This window comes from Pelophylax lessonae (genome assembly GCF_965119305.1).
Source record: "Pelophylax lessonae genome assembly, chromosome: 2".
NCBI classification, from domain to species: Eukaryota; Metazoa; Chordata; class Amphibia; order Anura; family Ranidae; genus Pelophylax; species Pelophylax lessonae.
In genome coordinates this window covers 357560190-357587084 of record NC_138769.1, presented here as the reverse complement: position 1 = coordinate 357587084, position 26895 = coordinate 357560190, and the positions used below count along the sequence as shown (strand labels likewise).

The window sequence follows — 26895 nt, the reverse complement described above, 5'->3', positions numbered from 1 at the left end:
GGGGGGGTTGGTGCTACCTTGGCATTTCATGGCCTCCGAAATTGTGATAGGTAGCGAGGGGTGAAATCAACAATTTATGCCATTAGAAAGCCTGAAGGTAGTGATTGGTTTTCGGGGTCCTATACGTGGCTAGACTGCCAAAAAGTCTCTCACGTGGTATCCCCGTATTCAGGAGAAGCAGTAGAATGTATTTTGGGGTGTCATTTCACATATAGCCATGGCATATATAAGCAATATATAATTTAAGTGACAACTTTGTGTTAAAAAAAAAGTGTCATCTTCCCGAAACTTGTGGCAAAATATAGAATATTCCATGGACTCAACATGCCTCTCAGCAAATAGCTTGGGTGTCACTGTCTACTTTCGAAAATGGGGTCATTTGGGGGGATTTGTGCTATCTTGGTATTTCATGGCCTCCGGAAATATTATGGGTGGTGAGGAGTGAAATCAACAGTTTATACCCTTAGAAAGCCTGAAGGTGGTGATTGGACGCTATAATTTTTGCACAAATCAATAACTATACGCTTGAGAATTTTTTTTTTTTTTTTTTATCAAAGACATGTAGCTAAATACATTTTGGTCCAAATGTATGACAAAAATTGAGTTTATTGGATATTTTTTTTAAGAAAAAGTAGAAAATGTCATTTTTTCTCAAACGTTTCAGTCTTTTTTTTGATTATATCGCAAAAAAACAAAACAAAAATGCAGAGGTGATCAAATACCACCAAAAGGAGGCTCCCTTTGTGGGAAAAAGAGGACATAACTTTTGTTTGAGTACAGCATTGCACGACCGCGCAATTGTCAGTTAAAGTCACGCAGTGCCAAATTGCAAAAAATGGCCTTGGTCATTAAGTGGGTAAAATCTTCCTGTCAGCAGCGGCGCATGCGCTCTGAAGGTCCAGTGTATCTTGCCGGACCTTCAGAGCTCCTTGTCGAAAAGCAAACTCCCGCGACGTCATCGCAGCTTCAGCCACTCACAGCGCCGGAGCCACCGAACCCGGAAGAGAACATGTTCGCTCCCTCAGCGGTGCCTGGGCGACCGTGTCGGGGCTTCGGTCTAAGTTATTTCATAATGTGCTAGTATGCGATGCATACTAGCACATTATGCCATTGTCCTGCAGGTTTTTTTGGGGGGGGGGGGGAATACAACCGCTTTAGGTACTCTTTTTTTAGTGGGTTGCCTCACAAGTGAAACTTCAGACTGGTATACGGGTCAGTTAATTCTGCCTCAAGTCGTTTATCTTAAAGCGGAGTTCCAGCCTTTTCTGTGTTTATTAAAAGTCAGAAGATACAAAATGTGTAGCTGCTGACTTTTAGAGCCGGTTCACATTGGAGCGATCCGACTTGCCGGGGCGACCTCACAAGTCGTGGTGCGCTGCTCGCACCGCGACCTCGGAGCGGCCGGCACGGACTTCATAACATTGAAGTCAATGCAGGTCGCTCCGGGTCGCCCCAAAGAAGCTCCGGACCCTTTTTCTAAGTCGGAGCGACTTGTGTCGCTCCTATTAGAACGGGTCCACAGCTTCTCTATGGCAGGCGACCTACGGCGACCTGTCAGACGACCAGGTCGCCTGACAGGTCGCCCCAGTGTGAACGGGGTCTGAATAGACACACACTCACCTGTCCCACGGTCCAGCGATGCAGCCGCCCAAAGCCTCGATCCTCTCCCTCTGGTCTCGGCGATGTGGGCATCACTAGTGTGGGCACACTGTCACAGCCGGGTATACACTGCGCATGCGCGAGTTGCGCTGCGCGTCTTGATTGGCCGGCAATCTTCTGGGACCTCTGAATGGTCCCAAAAGATTGCAGGGAGGGAGGGGGGGGGGGAAACTTCCACTCAGGGCGCTGCAGCGCTCCGAGCGGAGGTGGAAGTGGGTACCTGTCAAAACTAGGTACCCGCTCTCCCCACAAAAAAATGACATGCCAAATGCGGCATGTCAGGGGGTTAGGACTACCTAAAGCAGAAGTTCCACTTTTGTTTTTCAGTTGATGATGTTTAGTCAAACCCCATTCTAACTAATGCCCCATACACACGTGCAGATTATCTGCAGACTTTTGTCTGCAGACTTACCAAAACCATATAATATGAGGTCAAACCTAAACACTTTCAATTTGTATGCAATCCGGCAGGCCCTTGCACTACATAGAAAAGGTAAGTCTGCAGACAAAAGTCTGCAGATAATCTGCACGTGTGTATGGAGCATAACACGCTTTTATAATAATGCAACATAATAACACAAGTCTCTCTGTACGTCGCCGAATCAAAAAGCAACGTCAGAGAACTGGTTTATACTGGTTTACTAGTTTCTAGAACAATCCTTCCCTTTCCACAGCTCTCGCTGGTTATTGACAGGTCCCTCTACCCAATCTGCAACGGAGCTTAATAGCAGTCCACCAATCACGAAGCCCCAGGTGTATTCTCCGCCTTCCTGGCTCGGTTGTATAATCCGTTCTGGAAATTTCTTCTCAGATTAGTTTAGAGAAGGCAGCGGGAGAAGTTAGTGCAGATTGGTGTCGTCGCTGATTGCCCGTTGTACCGTCTTAGGTCCCAGCCATGACTCGTACAGTGGAGATGGATGCTCCTGAGCACGGAAACACACCGACTAATGTGTAAGGATTTATCTGTCGGGCGCTCTTCACGCCGTTTGCAACGCAGGAACGTGCCCTTGTGTGTGGATACAAGAGTCGCAGCTGTTTTATTAGATTGGCTGTGTCAGGCGGCCATCTCGCGCTCTTCCGCCGCCATTTTGCGATCCCTCACAGGGCGTGTTATGTACACTGTATAGGGTTACTACCTCATTCCTTTTAATTCATCAATACAAATATTAATTACACAGGTTCTGAGGCTGATATAATGCACTAAGTGAGTTTAATTACTAATCAGCCACAGAACCTGTGTAATGTGTGTCCTGGTGAACAGGGATGAGGTGGTTTAAAAAAAAATAAATATAAAAAAGTGTGTGTGTGTATATGTGTGTGTATATATATATATATATATATATATATATATATATATATATATATATATATATATATAATGTGTTTGTGTGTGTGTGTGTGTGTGTGTGTGTAAAATATAATATATATATAATTTTTTTTATTTCACTGTCATGTTTTTAAACTGGATTAATCCTGATGTTTTTATTTGTAGGATTTCGTCTGATGGCACAGATCGCAATGGAAACTACAGCTCCAAAACACAGGGTGAGTACTTCTTTGTGATCATAATATAATTGAGGATATTTAAGTTTTAATCTAGGGGAATATTTGTCACCTTCTTTCCCACCGTTGTCTTATGGGGGGGGTGACCAGAATTTCTAATGCTGACTATACAATCTGATTGTACAATGTTTCAGCTCTAATGAGCCACTATATAATGTCAGGGTCTAAATAATAATAAATTATTTTACTGGTGTATTGAGGGATTGTATGGCTTGAGATCTAACCCCATTAAGTGTCGGTTCACACCTATGCAAACCAATTCATGTCCAAACTGACAGTTCACAGTGCGATATGCAAACTGATCTGGTGGTGTCATTAACTTTGTATTGACGCCCCCAACAATTTGCATATTTGCATATGTCAGTGTGAACTGCCTGCAGGTTGAATGTCATGTGGGAACCCGCAGTGGATTCGCAGTGTTCCCGGATCGCATATGTGTGAACCGGCACCCAATGGGGTCAGATCTCAAGCCAGACAATTCCTCAATACACCAGTAAAAGATTAATTTATTATCTTTTACTGGTGTATTGAAGAATTGTCTGGCTTGAGATCTGACCCCATTAAGTGGCAGTTTACACATACAATGTGGGAAACCTGCGGGTTCCCGCATCGCAGTCGACTCATAGGCAGTTCACACTGCTATATACGAATTGCTGGGGGTGTCAATACAAAGTTAACCACACCCCCAGATCTGTTTGCATATAGCAGTGCGAACTATCAATTTGGACATGAATTGGTTTGCATAGGTGTGAACACCCATGGGATCTGATTCTGGTACTGACCAAAAAAGGTCCTGTGCAACTTTGGTCAGAATGTGATGCAAGTTCAGCAATGCAATCTGTACATGTGATGTGCAGTGCAAGTCGCATGCAATGTGTGAACAGGCATTAACCCTTGAGGTTTAAACTAACTGGGGGGGGGGTACTGATTGCAGTTGTACTGGGTGCAACGTCCTGCCTAGTTCGATCCAGATTGGTTGGATAGTAAAACATTGTAGACAGCCAGTTTAAAGTGTGTGTTTTTTTTTTTTTTTTTTGGCAACCTCTTTATTTAAAAATGCACACCATCTTGTACTTGCCTGCTCTGTGCAAAATCCTTTTCTCAGGTCCCCTGCCGATGCTCTGGGCCCCTCCCCTTTGCCAAGTGCTCCTATAACCGCTTGCTGTGGGGGCACTCGTGCATGCTTGCTCCCGAGCTGGCTCTCTGCATCCATAACAAACAGTGTGGTTTGGTCCTGCCTCACTGGCTGTGATTGACAGCAGCGGGAGCTAATGGTTGCTGCTGCATCTCAGCCAAACAGGAGGGAGAGACCTGGAGAGCCTCGGGTCCAGTGCACATTGCTGGATAGCGATGGTTTTCAGGCAAGTATTAGGGGGGCTGAGGGGGGAGCTGCATACTGAAGGTTTTTTTACCATATACATGGTTTAAAAAAAAAAAAAAAAAACCTTAAGCCTTTACAACCACTTTATTCATTTCAGCTCCGGAAGGTTTTACTCCTTAGTGACCAGGTCATTTTTTGCGATGCAGCACTGCGTTGCTTTAACTGACAATTGTGCGGTCGTGCAACGCTGTACCCAAATAAAATTGATGTGTTATATTCCCACAAATAGAGCTTTCCTTTGGTGATATTTGTTTGCCTTTTGATTTTTTTTTTTTTGCGCTATAAACAAACATAATTTTGAAAGAACAATATTTTTACTTTCTGCTATAAAACCTACCAAATAAAATTTTTTTAAACAAATGATTTCATTAATTTAGGCCAATGTGTATTCTGCTACATATTTTTTGGGGGAAAATCAGTGCTAGAAAAAAAAAAAATGCACGGTTACTGTATAAATGACTGACAGGGAAGGGGTTAACACAGGGGCAATCAAGGGGTTAAGTGTTATCCTAAGGTGTGCTTTCTAACTTGGGGGGGGGGGGGGGGGGGGAGTGAGTAGATGCACTAGAGGTAAAGAGATCTGTATATATCTCTTCCTCTGTGACAGGACGGCGGTCTGCCTTGATTACATAGGCAGACTGCCGTTCTGTCATTCCTCCGAACGATTGACGGGTCCCGACAGCCATCAGGGCTGCCGCATCCACTGATTTGGCCCCTGCTGTGTCCAATCACAGTGGGAACTGTGCTCCAGTGGCATGCACTAAATTGCATACATGTACGTGATTTTGTGCAGCCGGGCCTCCCTGCTGCGGCAGGTGGCCCCGTAAGTGGTTTAAGGTGAGCTTCAGTTTCTTTCCAACAAAATGAAGACCGCAGCTACAAATAATGTAGCTGCTGATTATTATATGGGACACATGCTGTTCAGGAGTCAGTTGACTTTGGGTCCCTGGCATCGGCATTTTAAACCGGAGCTCCACCCAAAAGGGGTGGCCTCTCACCGAAGCGGTGAACTTAGCCAGAAGTTTTGTCCCCCTCCTCCTTCTCCCCTGCAGCCTGCCCATTACAGAGCACAGCATGCTATGCACAGTGGGGAACCAGATGTGAAGCCGCAAGGTTTCACTGCCGGTTTCCCTTAGTGGAGATGGCGGCGGCAGCACCTGATGGCTGATTTTAATAATCAAATTTGGTGAGGACATCGTGGGATCCCTGGACAGGTATATTAAGTCAGCTGCTACAGTATTTGTAGCTGCTGTCTTTAAATTTTTTCTGACAGAGCCTGGAGCTTCTCCTTTTTAAAGTGATTGTAAAGGCAGGTTTTTTTTTTTTTTATCTCAATGCATTCTATGCATTAAACCTTCTGTGTGCAGCAGCCCCCCTAATACTTACCTGAGCCCCCTCTCAATTCAGCTATGTCCACTAATGCCTTGGCCGTCCAGGACTCTCTCTGATTGGATGAGACACAGCAGCGGCGCCGTTGGCTCCCACTGCTGTCAATCAAACTCAGCCAATGAGGAGAGGGCTGGGTCAGCTGCAGCTGTGACTGAATTGATACACGGAGCTAAGGATTGGCTCGGGTGGCTCCATAGCAAGCTGCTTGCCTGGTGGGAGGGGCTAGGAGCTTGAGCCAGGCACCCAAGAAGAGCAGGGTCAGGGCTGTCCTGTGGGAAAACCACTGCACAGGGCAGGTAAGTATAACATGTTTATTTTAATAGAAAAAAAAAAAGACTTTACAATTCGCTTGGGAAAACCATCTGTGCTGCCATGCGATTTGTGCCCTTACAAAAGGAATGGGCTTGAATTGCACAGGCATGCTGTATAATTCAATGTTAACCAGGGCTAAAGAATGTCTGCACTCTATATGGAGATGCAGTGGAGTCACTTTTGGAAAGCAGCAATGTCTGTCTTGGGACAGGATAGAGTTAATCTGGCCACAGGCAAAGCGATTTTTCTTCAATGCTTGTGTTGATCGGGGAATCTCTCCCAGGGAGCCATTGTTCTGGTGGGGGGTGGAGAGCTGTCCTCACCAGGAAAACAGTGGATTACTGCTAGTGGCTATAATGTCGGCTAGTAGTAATAATCACGCGTAAAATCCGGTACGGTAGTTGTACCCAAGTTGATTGATGTAACATCTTGAGTACGTTCAGCCTGCTCTTGCATGTTTCGCATCTTGGCCGGTTCCTGCTTAACCAGCTGATATTCGAACTGCTTTTTGCCAGCTTTAGATGTACTAGCAGATTTAGATGGGTTGACTAATGAGGTCCCACTAACACTTAAAGGGGGTTTCAGGAACATTTTTTTTTTTTTTTTCTCTTCCTCTTGGGATAATGGTTTAACATAAAAGCTGGCCATTGTAGGCACTGTTGGGGGCCATCAAGCTTCATCTTGGTATTGTGGGATGTTTGTGGTGTTTTTGTTTTACAGACAACTGTAGGCATTTTTTTGTAAAAGCAATCCTAGCTGCTAATTTGCTGCTGGAATGCTTTTACAGGTGGAAGAAGGGGGAACCATCAACCCCCAACTGCAGCTGTCGGTATTGCTGGCTTACCATAGAGATGATCGAGTAGTTTGTCAGTTTTGCTGGATGTAAGCAAGCTGATATTGATTAAACTGATCTTGGTTTGATCTGGTGCTTTTAAGAACAGGAGAGATCTGGGGTCTAGTAAAAGGTACCTGTCTCTGCCCATGCTATTACAAGGTATGTTGTTCAACTCTTGTTAAAGCAATACATTTGAATAAAAATATAAATTTTAAGGAGAAAGTGAAAAAAAAAAAATAAACATTTTTTTTTTCCCCCCATCACAGATGCGGTTTGCACTGAAAACAGGAAACTTAATCAAAGCTTTGAAAGTGACTCCAGTAAGCTGCAAACCAATAAAATGACAAACTTTATGGATGATCTGAGCTTGAATTCGCCAAAAGAGAGGCCATCTCGATCAAGGTCCAAGACTCGTTCTAGCAGTCGCAGCTCATCATGTTCTTCCAGCAGCTCTAGTAGTGGATCCAGCGTTTCTAGTTCTTCACGGTCAAGTAGCAGGGGTAGGACTCGCTCTCCTTCCCGTGATAGAAAATATAGGCAGAAAAGGAGGAGCTCCAGATCATATTCTCGTAGCCATTCCAGGTCCTACTCGAGAAGCTACTCCAGAAGTCGTTCCAGATCATACAGCCCACGCCAAAGAAGAAGATATTCATCTGCTTACAGAAGATATTACAGGTCTCCTCCTCGATACAGGTCACGTAGCAGGTCGCGTTCATATCGTGGAAGACGCTATTCAAGAAGCCGTTCTCCATCACATAGAAGATTCTATGGCTTTGTGAGACGTCCCTACTCTCCTACATTCAGAAGTTTTAGAAGTCGTTCCAGGACCCGTTCTCGCAGCAGAACACCACTGCGCCTAAGTGAGAAAGGTAAGATTTATTCTGGGAGAAGTCTTGTTCGTAAACATTAGGATCCCACAATAAAGGGGCACCAAGTATCAAAAATGGATCCTATACATCAGTAAAACTGGAGGCAGCGTGACAAGTAGAAGGCCTGCAAAACTCTAAACCATACATAATGATCCTAGGGCAGAGTTCCACCCAAAAGTGGAACTTCTGCCTTTACCCACCCACAACGTGTACCAGTTTTTGAGAGGTATCCTTCCTCACTTCCAGGAGACAGCGCTGCTGCGCCATCCCTCGGAACTTTGCCTAAACCCACCCCCCGCTCGCCGCTAACTTAAATGGCAGCACTCAAGAGCTGATCCAAAAATCAGCTTTGGGTGCTGACCTTGTGGGAACCCTGGACCGGTAAGTCCTAATATTAAATGTCAGCAGCTACAGTTTTTGTAGCTGCTAACTTTTTTTTATTTTTTGTTTCCGGGAGGGGACGACGACGACTCTTTAGGCCTAGAGTAGGTTAATGAACTAATTTATTTGTTTCTGCTTTTTTGTGCTTGAGGTGTTTTCTCCCCCCCCCCCCCCCCCAGCCTTGTGCAGGCCATCAAATATCAGCTTAACATGCCACTTTGTTGATATCTTGCGTTAATTTAAATTCATAACAAGCTCTTTCAACTGTCCAAGCATACCCCTCTAGAGTTGCTTTAAATGGCCAGATACTTATGGATTGGAGGAGGAACAGGTTAACTCTCCATGCTAGTTTAAGATGAGTATTAGGCTTGTTTAAAACTCTATTTATTTTTACAGAAAAGTTGAAGCTGTTGGAAATCGCAAAAATGAATGCCTCAAAAGCACTTGGAAAGGAAGTTGAATTACCTGATAGCCTGAAGAAAATCACAGAGGTATGTTTAAATATTTGTGTGTTTCAGTGTTTAGAGCCTTGTATTAGTCTGACACTTAATATGGACAGCCCATTAAAGCTAGCTTCTTGTAGCTTTAAAAATTGGGTGGGGGGGGGGGGGGGGTGGCTGTGCACGAAAGCAGTAATTCTCCATAATGGCTGCCATATTGGGGTCTTGTGTTTTTATACATCAAATGTGTCCAGATGTAACTGGGCTAAAGCAGAAATTCAGCATTCTGCAGTGGAACGCATCCTGCTTTGCCATTTGTGATGGAGAGCATGTATCTGTTTCCTGTTTTGAGGCAGCCCAACAGTGCAGGGTTAACTATTGCAGATGGTGATTACTAAACCTCAGCAGTAGCTAATCTGGCACTACACAAATGCATTGAAATGTCAGATGTTGGCAATAGAAGCGCTGGACTAGAATTTTTGCTTTGAATAAAATCTGTGGTAATGCTGTTCTTTCCCCCCCTTTCAGATCAGAATTCAGTTTAAATGACTTTTCTGTTTTCATAGAAAAGAATAATGAACACAAGCCTTTGAGGATGAGAACCGGGTGGTAATGTTGTGGTTGGACATTGGTATTGGGGTTAAACCGGGAAAAGTACACTGTTGCCACTCAAATAATTTACCTTCACCCACATGTGTAGGCTGCCATGTTTGTTTACAGAGCCAGTTTTTATAACCTGGTCTGTCATCACCAATGCCAATTTTAATGGTTCAAGCAATTCCTTTCATCCAGTAGACAAATTGGTTTTCTTCATTTTTAAGACTACATCATTGTAAATTGTGAGCAATGTTCACTTTTTAATGTGGACAAATGCCACTTCAAAATGTGGCCTTTGGGGAGGTTTAATACAGCTTTAATTTTTACTCTAGTTAAGACATGCATACACACCCCTTCCAATTCTACACTATAGGGTCATTGAACATCCCCTAAGAGTGGTATTACACAAGCCCAGGTACAGGTAACCTTCATAACTTATTAACTATGTTCCAGATTAAGAATAAATGGAAGAAGAGGCCTGCATCACTTGCAGATAAGTTTACTGTTCTCGGATGGTTGTATTTTTCTGTTCTTTTGACCCAGTAGTTGCTGTAAAATGGTGAACAAAAAGCTTTATTGGTCGGTACTTGCGATATATTTAAATTCTTCATAAGGATAATAATTTCAGCTCCCAAGTGGGTCTCTATTTAAATATACAATGTTGGGAGCTTTATAGTTTAGCAAATTCTAAATTAAAAAAAGTAAGAAAAATAAAAAACCTGGTGTAAGATGAACAGATTTTATAAAATTGTTATCTCTAATTGTTTTGGGAGACTGCCAGTCTACTCATTTGTTTTGCAATATATTGTTTGTTCTTAGGCCTTGTGTACATTGGATGTTTTTACAGCTGCTTCTAGGGGCGTGTTGGCTTTTTTTTTTTTTTTTTTTTTTTTTTGCCCCTCCATGTTTTAGCCTGTGTCTATGTACACATGCTTTTAGATTTCTTCTAGAGGCAGGGAAAAAAGCGTACTGCCAGTACATCCCAGGAGCAGCAGAGTTTGGTTAAAATAAAAACACTTGGACGCTACCAAGGGCTGCTAAATGCGCCTGAACGCTAGTGCTTGAGCATTCATTTCAATGGCCAGATTAAATTATTTATTCTGGCCATTTAAATGAATTAATGCCCAAGAGCTTGATGCCTGTGAAAGCTTTAGATGCTTTTTCAAGCGTCAGGCATTTTTTTTTTTTTCCTGCAAATCACTTCTGGCTTCTAGGAGAGGTAAATAAACATACTGTGTGCATGAGGCCTTAATAGTCAAAACTGACTCCTTTCTGTGCCTGGATAATTATAAAAATAAACTTTTGTAAAGAAAAGTTGATAGAAATGGATTCAAGTCTTTCAGACAAAATTGGACCTCATCTAGACATGCGGTTGCATGAGCCACGTTTACAACCTGCCAACCCTCCCTAAAACCTCAATAGGCAGCAGATGGGGTGTGTACATATTGCGGTTGCTTTGTGCCTGCGACATGGTCTACCTGGCATTTAGCAGGCAGCAAGCTCACTGAATAGGGAAGCACCGCAAAACACCCCACACATTTGTCGACACAAATGGGGTTAAAAAAAAGGGGCGAGGTGACTCTTTAGTTTCAATATTTATTGGGTTTATATAGTTAACATGCAGAAGAGGTAGAAACACAAAGCATTCCATGGTGTTAAACAGTAGTGCTTACAAATTATGAACTTAACCACTTAAGCCCCGGAAGATTTTACCCCCTTCCTGCAGCGGACAGATCGGACCCTTTGACACTTTTGGGGGTACCGGTTACATTACTACAGTAATCAGTACTATACATATGCACTGTTACTGTAAAAATGACACTGGCAGGGAAGGGGTTAACTTTATTAATGATGCAGTGGCTAAGTGTGTCCCTAGGGGCGTGCTTCTAACTGTGCAGGGATGTGGCTTTTCATGTAACAGCAGAGATCTACGATCCTACATAGCAGGACCGTATGATCTCTGCTGTTAAACAAGGGAGAATGACAGGCGGCTTTGTTTACATTAACCACCTGCCTTTCTCCCTCTGTAACTGACGATTGCGAGTGACCTGCGGACATCGGGTCCGCCGGTCACTCGCGCGGAGGTGTCCGTGAACGAGCGGGAGCGCGCCTCTGGCGGCGCGCGCTCGCCCCCTATTGGCTCTCAGGCGAGTGACATACCCATACGTCACTTTGCTTGCACGGGGCTGACCGCCGCAGTATATGTACTTGCGGCGGTAGGCAAGCGGTTAAATTTACCACGCAGGGCATTTTACAGGAGTGCAATAACAAAATGAATCAAATCAAACGCTGTGTCCAAGATCCCATCAAAGATATTAGGCTGAGAATGTAGACACCTCTCAATTGCATCTAAAGCATGAACCAAATGTGGATCATGTCTAAATCTACCTATATACCTAAAAATGAGAGGCCGAATGCTTGCATATGGTAATCGTTTGTTAATTTTCTCTAGTAGTAATCATCATACTTTTTGTTCTCTTTAGCGCTCTAAAAATTCAGAAGAGGATAGACAAAAAAGTAATAAGTCTCGCAGTTCCAGTACTTCAAGTGTAAGTAGCATAATGGTTACAAATGCAAATGTATCTTTTAATTTTTTTGCCTTGACAGGCGAGGAGGGCTGATTAATGGCATCTCTTGGCAGGGGAGACTATACAGTGATCACCAGTGCCCTGATTACAGTGCAGCCCCAACATTGCCCAGCAAGTGATGCCGGTCTGTATTAGGCTACGTTCACATGTTAGCATAGCGGATCGCGGGCAGAACACCGCAATTCTGCCCACGATCCGGAAATCATTGCAAATCGTGGGACGCCTGTGCGTTGCCATTGATTTGCAATGGTACCCCAAACGCTGTGCGCTGTTGCTGCGGTTTCCGCCTGCCGAATCGTGGTTACATTGCGCAAACAAAATCTCGGGTCGCATGACTCCTTAAAGAAGCTCTTGTACCTTTTTTGGGCGTCTTGCGACCCGCGATTTTGTTTGCGTGATTCGGCAGGCGGAAATCGCAGCAACATCGCACAGCGTTTGGGGTGCCATTGCAAATAAACGGCAATGCACAGGCGTTCTGCGATTTGCAATGATTTCCAGATTGCGGGCAGAATTGCGGTGTTCTGCCCGCGATCCGCTACGCTAACATGTGAACGTAGCCTTAGAGCTGCACGAATAATAGTTAAGTCTCGATTCACTCACCCCCCTCACTTTCTCAACATGGCATGTCCTCGTTTTTTTTTTTTTTTTTTTCTCTTATGGAGCCGTTCTCTGCTCACTCACAGCTGTCAAAAAAAAAAAAAGCCTCCTGCAAATGTTTATCAACATTAAGGGCTCTTTCACACACTCCGTCCGTCGGACGGACTCAGTTTTTCTTAGCGGGTGATCGATCCCCGCTGAGCAGGAGGATGACAGCTGTTCTCCGTGCTGTGTGCGGGGACACAACTGTCAGTTCCCCATGCATCTCTATGGGGGAATCGGATGAGAACGGACCGTCGGTCGATTTTCATCTGATCTGCTGGACAGATGGAAAATATGGTTTCCATCCGTCCAGATTTAACAGATCAGATGTCAGCGGACATGTCTCCGCTGACATCCGATGCCCCATAGGGATGCATGGGGGGACCATTCAGATCCGCCAAAAACGGACAGGCTGATCTGAACGGACCGCCTGTGTGAAAGGGCCGTAAGGCTGCTAGATAACTATATAAAAGCAATGCTTTACAATGTTACATTTTGTTCTTTTAGGTCAAAGGAATGAACTGTCTGTGAGGGCAGTTTAACCTTTTTTTAAAGACTAAAGCCCCGTACACACGTACCGATTGTCAGCCGACAGATCGGCCGTCTTTTGTCCCCGGGCTGTCGTGTCCGCTGAAAAGTGCAAAAGACTGCACAAGAATTTTGTCCGCCGACTGCAGAAGTGATGTCATGTAATGGTTAACTTTCCCTGTGTTTTTCCTTTTCTGAGCATGCCCAGTCTTGGAAATCGGCGGTCTGTCGGCCGAATTCTGTACTGACTGGCGAACAATCGGCCGCTCTGGTGTTGGCATACAAAAATTTTAATGCTTGCATGACAGATTCTTTTTGGCCGAATGTGCGCTGTTGGCTGTCGGAGGCATCATACTAACAAGCCGAAAATCGGCAGATCGGTCGTCGGCCGAAGCTTTTCGGCCGACGATCGGTACGTGTGTACGGGCCTTAAGACTTTTTCTGACACTTGCTTAAAATTTAGTATTTTTTGCTAGAAAATTTACTTGGAACCCCCCAAACTACGATAGAGAAAAAAAAGGCAATCGTTACAATCTTTTTTCACACTGTATTTACGCCGAAGTCTTTCAAATGTAGTTTTTTGGGGACAAAATACACTTTTTTAAGTTTAAAAAAAAAAAAAAAAAAAAGCAAAACCGTAAAGTTAGCCCAAATTTTAAAATTTTTTTTTTTTGTATAATGTAAAAGATGTTGCACCGAGAATCGTGATCTTTTTAAGCAAAAAAATGTGATTCTCGTTTTTATACAGAATCGTGCAGCTCTAGTCTGTGCCTGTTAGTGGTGCCTATCAGTGCCGCCCCATCGGTGAAGAAAAAATACTTAATTTTTCTCACCAACTTTTTTTTATTTTTTATTTTTTTTCGGTCTCCATTATAATAAGGTGCAAAAAAAAATACCACCAAAAGAAAGCTCTGTTTGTGTGAAAAATGATAGTTATTTTTGGGTACAGCGTTATATGATCGCGCAATCGTGATCAAAGTGTGACCGCGCTAAAAGCTAAAAATTGGCCTGGCCTGGGCAGAAAGGGGGTGGAAATGCCCTGGATTGAAGCGGTTAATCTTATGTAGAAATACAGGCAGTGAGTATAGACCTGGGGCAGTTTGGTCACAGCGTGGGTGTAGTGTACCTGCTGTTTTCCCACTGATTTCTATTATGTCCTGTGTTTGTGGTGCATTTTTTTTTTTTTTTTTTTTTTTTTTTTTTTTTTTTTTTTTTTTTTTAGGTCTAGTTCTGTCAAAGCGTGTGCCCCACTTTCTGAGACTGTGAAGCTTACCACTTTTTTTTTTTTCACAGGGTTCTGGAGCTGCGTCGCAAGAGAGGGGGGAAGCCATCAAAGAACAAATGGAGACCGAGCATAGGAGTCCATACATGCTGTGGCGTCCAGTGACCATTGAAGCCAAATCATTCTCAAAAAGCTTATCTCCTAAAGAGGCATATAAAAGCAGGGCTCGATAGCCTGTATTTCTGGACTTTTTTTTTTTTTTTGTACAGTTTTTTTTTTTAAAGATTATATTTTTCATAAAGGGGTATTTATGACCAAGGGGGTAGGGAAATGCGAAAGCTTTTGTTGTTCTGATCTTTTGATCAGTGTCTGGCAACATTTCTTTTTAATATGGGTCTTATTTTTCAGATTTGGAATAGTTCGTGAAGGACACAAGATTTTCAGGTGGGATCCTTACTTGTAAATAACGGTGTATAAAAAATTATATTTGTGTATGAAGAAATACTGAGCCATGTCACTTTTTTTTTTTTTTTTTTTTTTTTTTTTTTTCCCCTCCCTCTCATGCGGTTTATTAGAGCAAATGTTTCTGTAGTTGTATACATTTTTTTTTTTTTTTTTTTTTTTTTAGTGCTTTCAGCACCAAGTCAGTAGTGCATAGTAGTCTAACATGTTTAAAGGTTATTCCATTGTCTTGTATTCTGTGTTAACAATAGTTTAATAAAGAGTGATTAAATAAGTCTTGTCTATATATTCATTCAAACTCTTATATACATACATACAGAATTGCATGCCTCAATTTGCTGCTTCCTGACCTAAACATATTTAATGTCACCGTGTTCATCATACAGTAAATATTTTCATAGACCGCCAGTTAATATGTGCAGTATAAGGGGCCCCTTGACTGAAGCCCTGTTTCCCCCAAAGGTGTCTACAGTGTTTGAAGCCTCTCAGACTGCAGGCATATTACAGGTTCTGGGTCAGAGTGCACACGAGGTGGATGGAGAAAGGCCAGTTACTTGAGACTCCATAGAGCCCACTGCCTTTCACATGTCAGTGCTATTTTGTCCATTCAAGGAAGGTTGCAGGGCAAGGATCAAAGTTCTGAAGATTGGGCATCAAGCCTAATGACTCCAAATATTAACTCCATTCCTAATGCCAGGCCTCCACACAAGGGGGGGGGGGGGGGGCTCTTCTTATCTGCCTGACTTTCAGGCACAGTGATGCAGTTTACCTTTAAAGTTCATAATGAAAGCAATTAAGTCCTATAACTCTGCTCATTTTGCCCTCTCCCCCTTACCAGTGATATTTAATGTGTGTGTTTGTGATTTTGTCTTATCTGTAATGTGGACACAACAGCTCCTCTGGCATAGGGTGCTGATCTACAGTGTCACTGTTAGAGTGGAAACAGAATGAGCTTAGCCACAAAGTTACTGCTGAGAGGAGGGGGTAGCAGGTTTAACCACTAAGTCCTGGAGGATTTGGCTGCTCAAAGACCAGGGCCTATTTTGCGATTCGGCACTGCGTAACTTAAACGGACAGTTGCGAGGTCGTGCGGGGCTGTACCCAAATGAAATTGACGTCCTTTTTCCCTTATCGTCTTTCAGGACAGGTACTTCTGAGAGAACCTGGCTCCTCCCTTCTTAGGAAACACCGCCCCAATCAATTGGATTTAAGCCTCCCTCCAGCTGGCTGCCTCAGTTCTGGTGTTTCCTCCAGCGGGGAGACACCGTCCAAAGAGGAGCCATAGCTGAGGCCAGGAGGCTGAAGCTACAAGGGAGTCAGGTACTCTCAGAAGCGGCCAAGAAAGACAGCACCGGGGGGGACCCGCCTACCTGTCCGCCGCAAAAAGTATGTGTATCACCCCAGTCCCGCTCAGGGGGGCTTCCAGGCTGGGGGGCCTGCTCTCCACGCTCAGGGAGAGAGTCCAACGTTGGTGCTTGCGGCCGGTGTGGAGCAGCCGGGCCGGATGACGGGGGACGTCACTTCCGGTAGGGGCGGGCACTTCCGGCGGCAACCGTGACTTCCGGGTCGCGGCGGTGAGCGGGCCAGATATGAAGGCTGGTGCACTTCAACAAGCTGGGGTTCAGCTGCCTCAACAAGTCGTGAGTCACTCAAAGAGCCAAGTCGGAGGCACAGGCCTCAGGGACTGCTCCGGGGGAGAACACCAGCCACCATAAGGTAAGGAGACCTGGGGTGGTACTCCCTTCTCCCACAATAAAAATGAAATACATTTTTTCCCGTATTTAGATGCAATAACTTTTGTGCAAACCAATCAAAATATGCTTATTGCGATTTTTTTTTTTTTTGAATATCATACAAAAGAATGAAAAATATTTTTTTTTTTTTTTCAAATTTGTCACTTTTTTTGTTTATAGCGCAAAATATAAAAATCGCACAGGTGATCAAATACCACCAAAAGAAAGCTCTATTTGTGGGGGAAAAAAAGGACATTAATTTCATATAGGTAGAGCATTGCACGACAGCGCAATTGTCCGTTAAAATAACGCAGTGCCTTTTTAGAAATACATGGATCCCAAAGAGATTTGATCTTTTGGGATACCTTGAAAGCATATCTACGGGGGGCACTTAGATCAACAATATCATATATTAAAAGAGCCACCAGGCAGGAAACGGAAGATATAGAAGAGCAATGTAGAGATACAGAAGCTGCGTTTTTGAAAACACCAACTGAAATAAATAGGGAAAAATGGGAAATGACAGTAAGAAAATATACTATACATATAGCAGCAATAGCTAAATACAAACAATTTGAATATCAACAGAAGTACTTTGAACAAGGTAATACTTTAAGTCGACTTTTAGCACATATGGCTAAGCAACAAAGTACAAGTTTAGTTATAACTAATATACAGCGCCCTGACGGGGAATACGTAAGGGATGTGGCTGGTATTATGTCATGCTTTCACTCGTTTTATACTGATATGTATGCCACCTCTCTTGCGTATAATGCAGATGAAATTTCAACTTATATGAGTGAAATACACTTTCCAGCCTTAACGTCCGAGCAGGTTAAATCATTAGAGGAAAATCCAAGCGAGGAAGAAGTAAGAAGAGCAATAACAAGTCTAGCAATAGGAAAGGCTTCAGGACCAGACGGACTTCCGTTAGAAGTATATAGTAAATACGTGGATATTCTTGCCCCAGGGCTAGTTCAAGTATTTGATGCAGCTTTCAGGGTAAAAAGACTTCCTGAATCCATGTATTTAGCTACAGTAGTACTAATTCCAAAACCAGATAAAAATTTAAGATTGTGCTTCATACCGACCCACATCATTATTAAATACAGACTACAACATTCTTGCAAAAATTTTGGCCCATAGATTAAACAATGTAATACTTAATATTATACATCCAGATCAAACTGAATTTATGCCAGGAAAATCCACATCTATAAATCTTTGAAGAACGCAACTTATAGCTCAGCGATCAACTACCAGACTCAAGTGTCCTGGCCTCTCTTGATACAGCAAAGGCTTTTGATTCTATTGAATGGCCCTTTTTGCAGGCAGTGCTTGGGGCATTTGGATTTGGGGAGAAATTCTGTACTTGGGTGGAAATAATGTATCTAAATCCAACTTCTCAGCTGTTGGTAAATGGCTTTTTAACCAAGGCCATACAATTTTATATAGAGGCATCAGGCAGGGATGCCCTCTATCACCACGCTTATTTTCAGTAGGTATTGAATCTTTGGCACTTCGGCAAACCCCTTCTGTACTGGGCATTACATTGGCAGAAAGGATAGATATAGTGGGATTATATGCTGATGATCTTGTTTTATATTTAAATGATGCACATGGATCATTGGAAGCAGCTATGCATATAATAGAACTATTTGGTTCTTATTCAGGCCTTAAAATTAATTGGCAAAAATCCTCCCTTATGCCATTGCAACCACAACTACTCACACTAATCAAGGATTCAAGTTTATTAAAGGTATTGTCCTCTTTCAAATACCTGGGAATAAATATTACAAGATTACCATAAGCAGCTTTACAGGCTAACCTTAATCCACTCATGACAACAATTTAAAACTAAATTAGCTACTTGGGCTAAATTACCACTTTCAGTTGCAGGGAGAATAAATTTAATCAAGATGGTCCTATTACCGAAATGTTTATACATTTTTTCACATATGTCGGTTATAGTCCCTAAAACTATTTTTAAAAAAAATAGATGCCCTATTTACCACATTTATTTAGGGAAAGGGTAGAAATAGAATAAGGTTAACCACACTTCAGAGAGCTAAAACAGAAGCAGGTATGGCACTTCCTAATATATACAGATACTATCTCGCTGGACAACTTAAACATCTCACAGGATGGATAGTACCAGTAATACTACAGATGGTAGAATCACACCTGGCTCATGTTTTACAAATCGATAATTTACTTATAGCCCTAGAAGCACCTTTGAATAAATTAACATTGGTATTTGCTTATATTTTAACATTAGCTCGTACAATATGGAGAGAGGCAAAACGTATAGACGGAAACACACAAATAAACATGGATCTCCCACTATGGCGAAACCCAATGTCTAATCAACTGAAACAATTGGTAGAGTATCAGTTCTGGGAACAAAAAGCGATATCAGTCCTTGCAGACGTATATGACATAACACATATGTACTCTCTTTCAGATATACAAATGAAATATGATATACCACATACCTCATTATATAGATACCTACAGTTGCGACATGCGTTACAAGCGCAATTTGGAGTTTTGGGACCTGGGATCTCTGGATATCCAATGATTGGTAGCCTTAGGTCCCAGGGCCCTAAAGGATTAATCTCTAAAATGTATGCACATTTAACCAGGGTTAATTCAGGAATGAATCCCTTGGCAATAAGAACAAAATGGCAGGAAATAATTCCCAATTTAACTGACGAAGATTGGAAAGAAGCCTGTTTATCCCATTTATATGTATCGCCAGTAGCAAACAATAGGTTAATACAATTATATATGCTACATCAATCATATCTCTCTCCAAGTAGACTTTATGCAATGCAAAGCATTGCATCTCCTAAATGTTTGAGATGCAGTGCTAAGCGGGCAGACTTTATACATATTATGTGGTTTTGTCCAGTGATATCAAGATTCTGGCAGGAAATAATTCAAATATTATTCTCTGTCCTGAATATGCCTGTACCTTTGACCCCAGAAACTTGTTTGCTGGGTATATTAGATGAAATAACATGGTCTAGATATCACAAGATAATGCTTAGAGAAACGCTGTTTATGGCAAGGAAAACAATCGCAGTTAAGTGGATTCAAGTGAAGCCCCCTGCTGTTAAGAACTGGATAAGAGCGGTAAATCAGATTTTACCATTTGAAAAAGTATTGTATATGCTTAGAGGATGCTCAATGAAATATAATAAAATTTGGGATAATTGGTGTCAATCAACATTAACCAATGGTTGAATATAAGGCGATAACCAAGAGGATATAGAGGGATGCGCATAGTATGATGAGGAAATAAATCTATGATTGCGATGGAGCAAGGGGTTGGGGCACACCAGGACAACGGCGATCAATTAAGCTAAATGGATATACCTTTGCATAAAGAGATTATAAATACTAAGTAAACAGATAATTATTTGGATATTGTATAGTTTTTTTATTTTATATTGTTTTGTCCCTTTGTTGAAAGGATGTTTGGAATGTTCATTTTTATGCACATATTGAAATAAAAAGAATTAAAAAAAAAAAGAATAACGCAGTGCCAAATCGCAAAATTTTCTGGTCTTAAAGTGGTTAAAGTGTCAGGCTTTTGGCTGGATAGTCTGTGGGAGGATAAGAGGGCTGTGTGTGAACGGACAAGTGGGTAAAGCAGGGGAGATTTTTTGGTTACCGTTCCCAGATGAGAGTTCAATATGGGCTGTGATATGCTTAACAGCAAGTCCCAGAAATACTCTGCTGGGGGGTCCGGACTTCCAAATTGGATGTACATAGAGTAACCAGGATCTAGGTGCCCCGTGAGTGGGTGAGGGTGGGGCGTCTCTTGAGTCGCACAGGAATTAGGAGAGGGGAGAATGACACTGGGGGATATGCTCACGACTTTATGTATACAGACATCTCCCGTATTCCAGACCCACTCTGTGCTCACTTCCACTTTGCACCGGCGTCCAAGTAGCCCAGTAGTCCATCAGGTATTTGGCTAGCGCTTCATCCATTGCGCATGCTAACAGTCGCAATCCCCATGGGAACGTCACGTGTGTGACGACACGCTGACACGTTTCATTAGCCAATCAGTGCTAACTTATTTAAGAGCAAGGAGGGTGTGACAAATGCGGGTATCAGACCCCTGGCCTTCTCATCCACCTCGTGACCAAAGACCAAGCAATCTCACACCCTGCCGTCACTTACGTAACAATGCCACTCTCAGCTGCACCCAGCACACAGATTGTCCAGCTTGCGGGACCACAATCTAGATGCCAGCAGACTGAGAGCGATTGTCACCAGGTTAATTAAACGATTAACCCTTTCACTGCCACCACCGCTACGTTTTGAGCTTAGCGGACGCTCCTGATTTCACAAATATCAATTATGACTTTGGAATAACCGTCTGTAACACACACTGTCACCTGACAAGAATGTTTCAGATAGGTTAGCCTAAACAGTACAAAGATCAATTATGACTTTAAAATAACTGTCTATAACACAGAATAGCGCACTTCAGGAGGCAGGCCCGTTTGGGTCAAGTTGCGTTTAAGAGCTTAGAGACAAAGTTTAACACTTTTCAAAATAAGGTTTAATTATAGAAAGGTTAAAAATTGGTGCGAATAAAAATATTTACAGAAAAATGGGTTACAAAGAAATGGAGACACAATATACAGCAATTTAGAAAAAGGAGAATAAAAGAATGAAAATACTTGCATTAAAACGGTCCTGGTATTACCTTAAGTTTCAGAGTTGAACAGGTATGTTTGGTTCTCCTTGGGGCGGTGTTATGCCGTCGATCTTAGGATGAAAACTGAACTCTCTATCACTTCCTGTCCTTTTCTCTGACTCTCCAGGGGGTGTCACCAGAAGTACTTAGCCAATAGGCTCTGAGTCTTCTAAACTGCTACGGGACCTCCCCGTTTGACAGATTAATAAAAGCACTCATATCTTGAGAATTGAAACGGTTTACACGCTTGAAACCGATATCTTATTTTCCGGTTTGGAATGTCCTATCTTTAGACACTAAACATAGAAACATAGAATGTGTCGGCAGATAAGAACCATTTGGCCCATCTAGTCTGCCCAATATATCTGAATCCTATGAATAGTCCTTGGCCCTATCTTATATGAAGGATAGCCTTATGCCTATCCCATGCATGCTTAAACTCCTTCACTGTATTTGCAGCTACCACTTCTGCAGGAAGGTTATTCCATGCATCCACTACTCTCTCAGTAAAGTAATACTTCCTCATATTACTTTTAAACCTTTGCCCCTCTAGTTTAAAACGGTGTCCTCTTGTGGTAGTATTTCTTCTTTTAAATATGCTCTCCTCCTTTACCGAGTTGATTCCCTTTATGTATTTAAAGGTTTCTATCATATCCCCTCTGTCTCTTCTTTCTTCCAAGCTATACATGTTAAGGTCCTTTAACCTTTCCTGGTAAGTTTTTTCCTGTAATCCATGTACTAGTTTAGTAGCTCTTCTCTGAACTCTCTCTAGAGTATCTATATCCTTCTGGAGATATGGCCTCCAGTACTGCGCACAATACTCCAAGTGAGGTCTCACCAGTGTTCTGTACAGCGGCATAAGCACTTCCCTCTTTCTACTGCTTATACCTCTCCCTATACATCCAAGCATTCTGCTGGCATTTCGTGCTGCTCTATTACATTGTCCTCCCACCTTTAAGTCTTCTGAAATAATTACTCCTAAATCCCTTTCCTCAGATACTGAGGTCAGGACTGTGTCAAATATTCTATATTCTGCCCTTGGGTTTTTACGCCCCAGGTGCATTATCTTGCACTTATCCACATTAAATTTCAGTTGCCAGAGTTCTGACCATTCTTCTAGTTTTCCTAAATCCTTTTCCATTTGGCATTTCCCTCCAGGAACTTCAACCCTGTTACATAACTTTGTGTCATCAGCAAAAAGACAAACCTTACCATCGAGGCCTTTTGCAATATCACTTATGAAGATATTAAACAAAATTGGTCCCAGTACAGATCCCTGAGGTACCCCACTGGTAACATGACCTTGTTCTGAATGTTCTCCATTGACTACAACCCTCTGTTGTCTGTCACTCAGCCACTGCCTAATCCACTCAACAATATGGGAGTCCATGTTCAATGACTGTAGTTTATTGATAAGTCTTCTATGTGGGACAGTGTCAAAAGCCTTACTAAAATCTAGATATGCAATGTCTACTGCACCTCCACCGTCTATTATTTTAGTCACCCAGTCAAAAAAATCTATAAGATTTGTTTGACATGATCTCCCTGAAGTAAACCCATGTTGTTTTTCATCTTGCAATCCATGGGATTTAAGATGTTCCACAATTCTATCCTTTAATAGGGTTTCCATTAATTTGCCTACTATTGATGTCAGACTCATGGGGTATTTCGGACTAACCTCTGCCCTGTACGCCCTTGGATCGCTAGCTTGCCTTTCCTCGGCATGACGGTGTCCGTGCTTGGACTTAATTCGATTGGTATTTTATGGGGCACCCAAATATCTACTTTTTGTTAATATATTATGTTTGGTTAAAAAGATATGAAGTTTCATGGTCAACTGTGTCATTTTCCGAAATGACCTAGTAGCCATATGCTGAGTTCAGATTACAAATTAACATGAGCATGAGGAGACTGAATGTCTGTTTGGTCAAAGCTTGTGTATGGTAAAGGTGTGAAAAATGTCAGCTTAGCAGGAACCTGGCATATAGTGACCCAGGGGGTCATTAAACTGCCAAAAGGCTGGAGGATGAAGCTGGTAAGAATGACCCATTTGGCTTTAACACTGTCAACTAAGCTTGTAACACAAGATGGATGCCTGTGACAGCGCCTGAACGAAATGGCGGCTTGACAAACCAGAGTGCCAACGCAAGATATCATTACAGAGGGGTTTACAGACAGCGGCTTAAATAATGTCTGGTCAATGTAATAGTATATTTTGGCCACTAGATGTCATGCATTCTCATTCACCCTTACGACATTCATCACTAAAGGACAAGACATTTAAAAAACAAAATTGCATTTAAAAAATGAGTGAGTAGCTAGATTCTATTTTGGCCAAGAGAGCCAATCACGGGTATGTATAGTAAAGGGTAGCAAGAACAGACAAACGTATTGAGCTTAAAAAATTGCAGTAAAAGGAGAAGTTTATTTAAACATATATATATGTACACATTTTCTCCTTCTAAAGGAGGATAGTAGCAAAGTCACCTCTTCTACTTGGTAGGTTTTGAAACATAGATACCTTTTTACTTTTAACGCCTTTGGGTCACCTTGATGGAATTGGGAAAAATGCACTGCCAGTGGTTGTTCGTCATCTTCTTTCTTGATACTGGTGATGTGTTCGCCAATTCTGATACAGAGTTGTCTTTTAGTTTTCCCTACATAGATCTTATCGCAGGGACAGATCAGCTCATAGACCTAGACCTTAGATTACCCTGGTTGTAGAACACTTGATGAACTGATGAATTGTGATTTTTTTTTTTGTTCTGTCAAAATTGGCAAGCACATCTGCTTTTACAACAAATTTACATATCTGTCAGTGCCCACAGGCGTGCATCCCCCTAATAGGGGTGAGATCAGTTCTACTTCTTTCTTTGATCGGGTCAAAGACATCACCTTTCTCCCAATCAAGGTTTTTTCTGAATTTATCCTGTTTAGTTATCTTGAGGTTTTTCTGTATTCTCTTTTTCTTTTTTAACCACTTTTAAGACCGGAATGATTTGCCCCCTTAACGACCAGGCCCTATTTTGCGATTCGGCACAACGTTACTTTAACCGAAAATTGAGCGGTCGTGCGATGCTGTACCCAAATAATATTGATGCCTTTTTTCCCCACAAATAGAGCTTTCTTTTGGTGGTATTTGATCACCTGTGTGATTTTTATTTCTTGCGCTATAAACAAAAAAAGAGCAAAAATGATGGGAAAAAAAAAATATTTTTACATTCTGCTAAATGACATTCTCAAAAAAAAAATAAAAATCCAAATTTTTTAACATTTTATGCCAATTTTCTGCCACATATATTTGGTAAAAAAATTTCGCAATAAGCGTATTTTGATTGGTTTGCGCAAAAGTTATCGCATCTACTAACTACGGGAAAGATTTATGTCCTTTTTTTTTTTTTTTTACTAGTAATGGCGGCGATCTGCAATTTTTTGCGAGACTGCGATATTGCGGCGGACAGATCGGACCCCTAACTGACATTTTTGACACTTTTGGGGGTACCAGTGACATTACTAATTAGTAATCAGTGCTAAAAATATGCATTGTTACTGTAATAATGACACTGGCAGGGAAGGGGTTAACCCTGTGGGGGATCAAGGGGTTAAATGTGAGCCTATGGGAGTGATTCTAACTGGGGAGCGTGGCTTTTGAAATGACAATAAACGTGATCCTATATAGAAGGATCACATGAGCTATGTGATCATTTCAGGGAGGACGGTCGGCTGTGTTTACAACAGCTGACCGTTCTTCTCTCTCAGCGGGGAGCAATCGTGGGTATCAGGCAGCAATCGGAGCCGTCTGACACAGGCATCTGCTTCCCTGCTGACGATCGGGGCGGGAGTGCAACGCCGGTGGCGCGCGCTCGCCTCCTAGCTGCCCCCAGGCAAACGACGTACCCCCTACGTGGTTTTGCCTGGGAGAGCCACACTGCCGCTATATACAATGGGTACGGAAAGTATTCAGACCCCCTTAAATTTTTCACTCTTTGTTATATTGCAGCCATTTGCTAAAATCATTTAAGTTCATTCTTCTTCCTCATGAATGTACACATAGCACCCCATACTGACAGAAAAACACAGAATTGTTGACATTGTTGCAGATTTATTAAAAAAGAAAAACTGAAATATCACATGGTCCTAAGTATTCAGACCCTTTGCTCAGTATTTAGTAGAAGCCCCCTTTTGATCTAATACAGCCAGGAGTATCTTTGGGAAAGATGCAACAAGTCTTTCACACCTGGATTTGGGGATCCTCTGCCATTCCTCCTTGCAGATCCTCTCCAGTTCTGTCAGGTTGGATGGTAAACGTTGGTGGACAGCCATTTTTAGGTCTTTCCAGAGATGCTCAATTGGGTTTAAGTCAGGGCTCTGGCTGGGCCATTCAAGAACAGTCACGGAGTTGTTGTGAAGCCACTCCTTCGTTATTTTAGCTGTGTGCTTAGGGTCATTGTCTTGTTGGAAGGTAAACCTTCGGCCCAGTCTGAGGTCCAGAGCACTCAGGAGAAGGTTTTTGTCCAGGATATCCCTGTACTTGGCCGCATTCATCTTTCCCTCGATTGCAACCAGTCGTCCTGTCCCTGCAGCTGAAAAACACCCCCACAGCATGATGCTGCCACCACCATGCTTCACTGTTGGGACTGTATTGGACAGGTGATGAGCAGTGCCTGGTTTTCTTCACACATACCGCTTAGAATTAAGGCCAAAACGTTCTATTTTGGTCTCATCAGACCAGAGAATCTTATTTCTCACCATCTTGGAGTCCTTCAGGTGTTTTTTAGCAAACGCCATGCGGGCTTTCATGTGTCTTACACTGAGGAGAGGCTTCCGTCGGGCCACTCTGCCATAAAGCCCCGCCTGGTGGAGGGCTGCAGTGATGGTTGACTTTCTACAACTTTCTCCCATTTCCTGGCTGCATCTCTGGAGCTCAGCCACAGTAATCTTTGGGTTCTTCTTTACCTCTCTCACCAAGGCTCTTCTCCCCCGATAGCTCAGTTTGGCCGGACGGCCAGCTCTAGGAAGGGTTCTGGTCGTCCCAAACGTCTTCCATTTGAGGATTATGGAGGCCACTGTGCTCTTAGGAACCTTAAGTGCAGCAGAAATCTTTTTGTAACCTTGGCCAGATCTGTGCCTTGCCACAATTCTGTCTCAGTTTCTTTGGGTGACCCTGGGGAGGATTTCTCCTTTTGGGGGTCTTCATAGCTGTGACAGTAGCGGTGGGCTGCGCACTCCGCAGCGCTATTTAAGGGGACAGTACACTACTTTTTTGCACTGTAGTTTTTTATTATCTTGAGCCATGGATTCTCAGGAAAGCAAGTTTCCTCCAGCTTTAGTGGGGGGCCCCAGTTCTCCTGTGGCCCCGCTGCGACCTGATCTGGCTGCTGTAGTTGCGACTTTAGTGGCAAATATGGAAATGCTGATGTCTGAACGGGCTGCGAGAAAACGGCCCAGGCTGTCTCTCTCTTCTGATTCAGATGGGGATATGGATGCTGCTTCTGCTGCGGGCGTGCCCTTTTCAGGGTCCCGCTCATCCTTAGACCCCCCGGGGTCTGAGGGGGAGGCTGAGGTGGAGGGTGTTGATAC

The 26895-nt window shown here is 42.8% G+C and overlaps 1 protein-coding gene across 1 annotated transcript; it reads left to right on the top strand.

Moving 5' to 3' along the window:
• Positions 1-2452: 2452 nt before the first annotated feature.
• Positions 2453-14655, top strand: RSRP1 (arginine and serine rich protein 1). Its single transcript, XM_082247172.1, has 6 exons — positions 2453-2610; positions 3152-3204; positions 7406-8008; positions 8786-8880; positions 11910-11975; positions 14475-14655. Exons 1-6 carry the CDS (start codon positions 2555-2557, stop codon positions 14634-14636), a joined length of 1035 nt encoding a protein of 344 aa, XP_082103298.1. The 5' UTR covers positions 2453-2554; the 3' UTR covers positions 14637-14655.
• The last annotated feature ends 12240 nt before the right edge of the window (positions 14656-26895 follow it).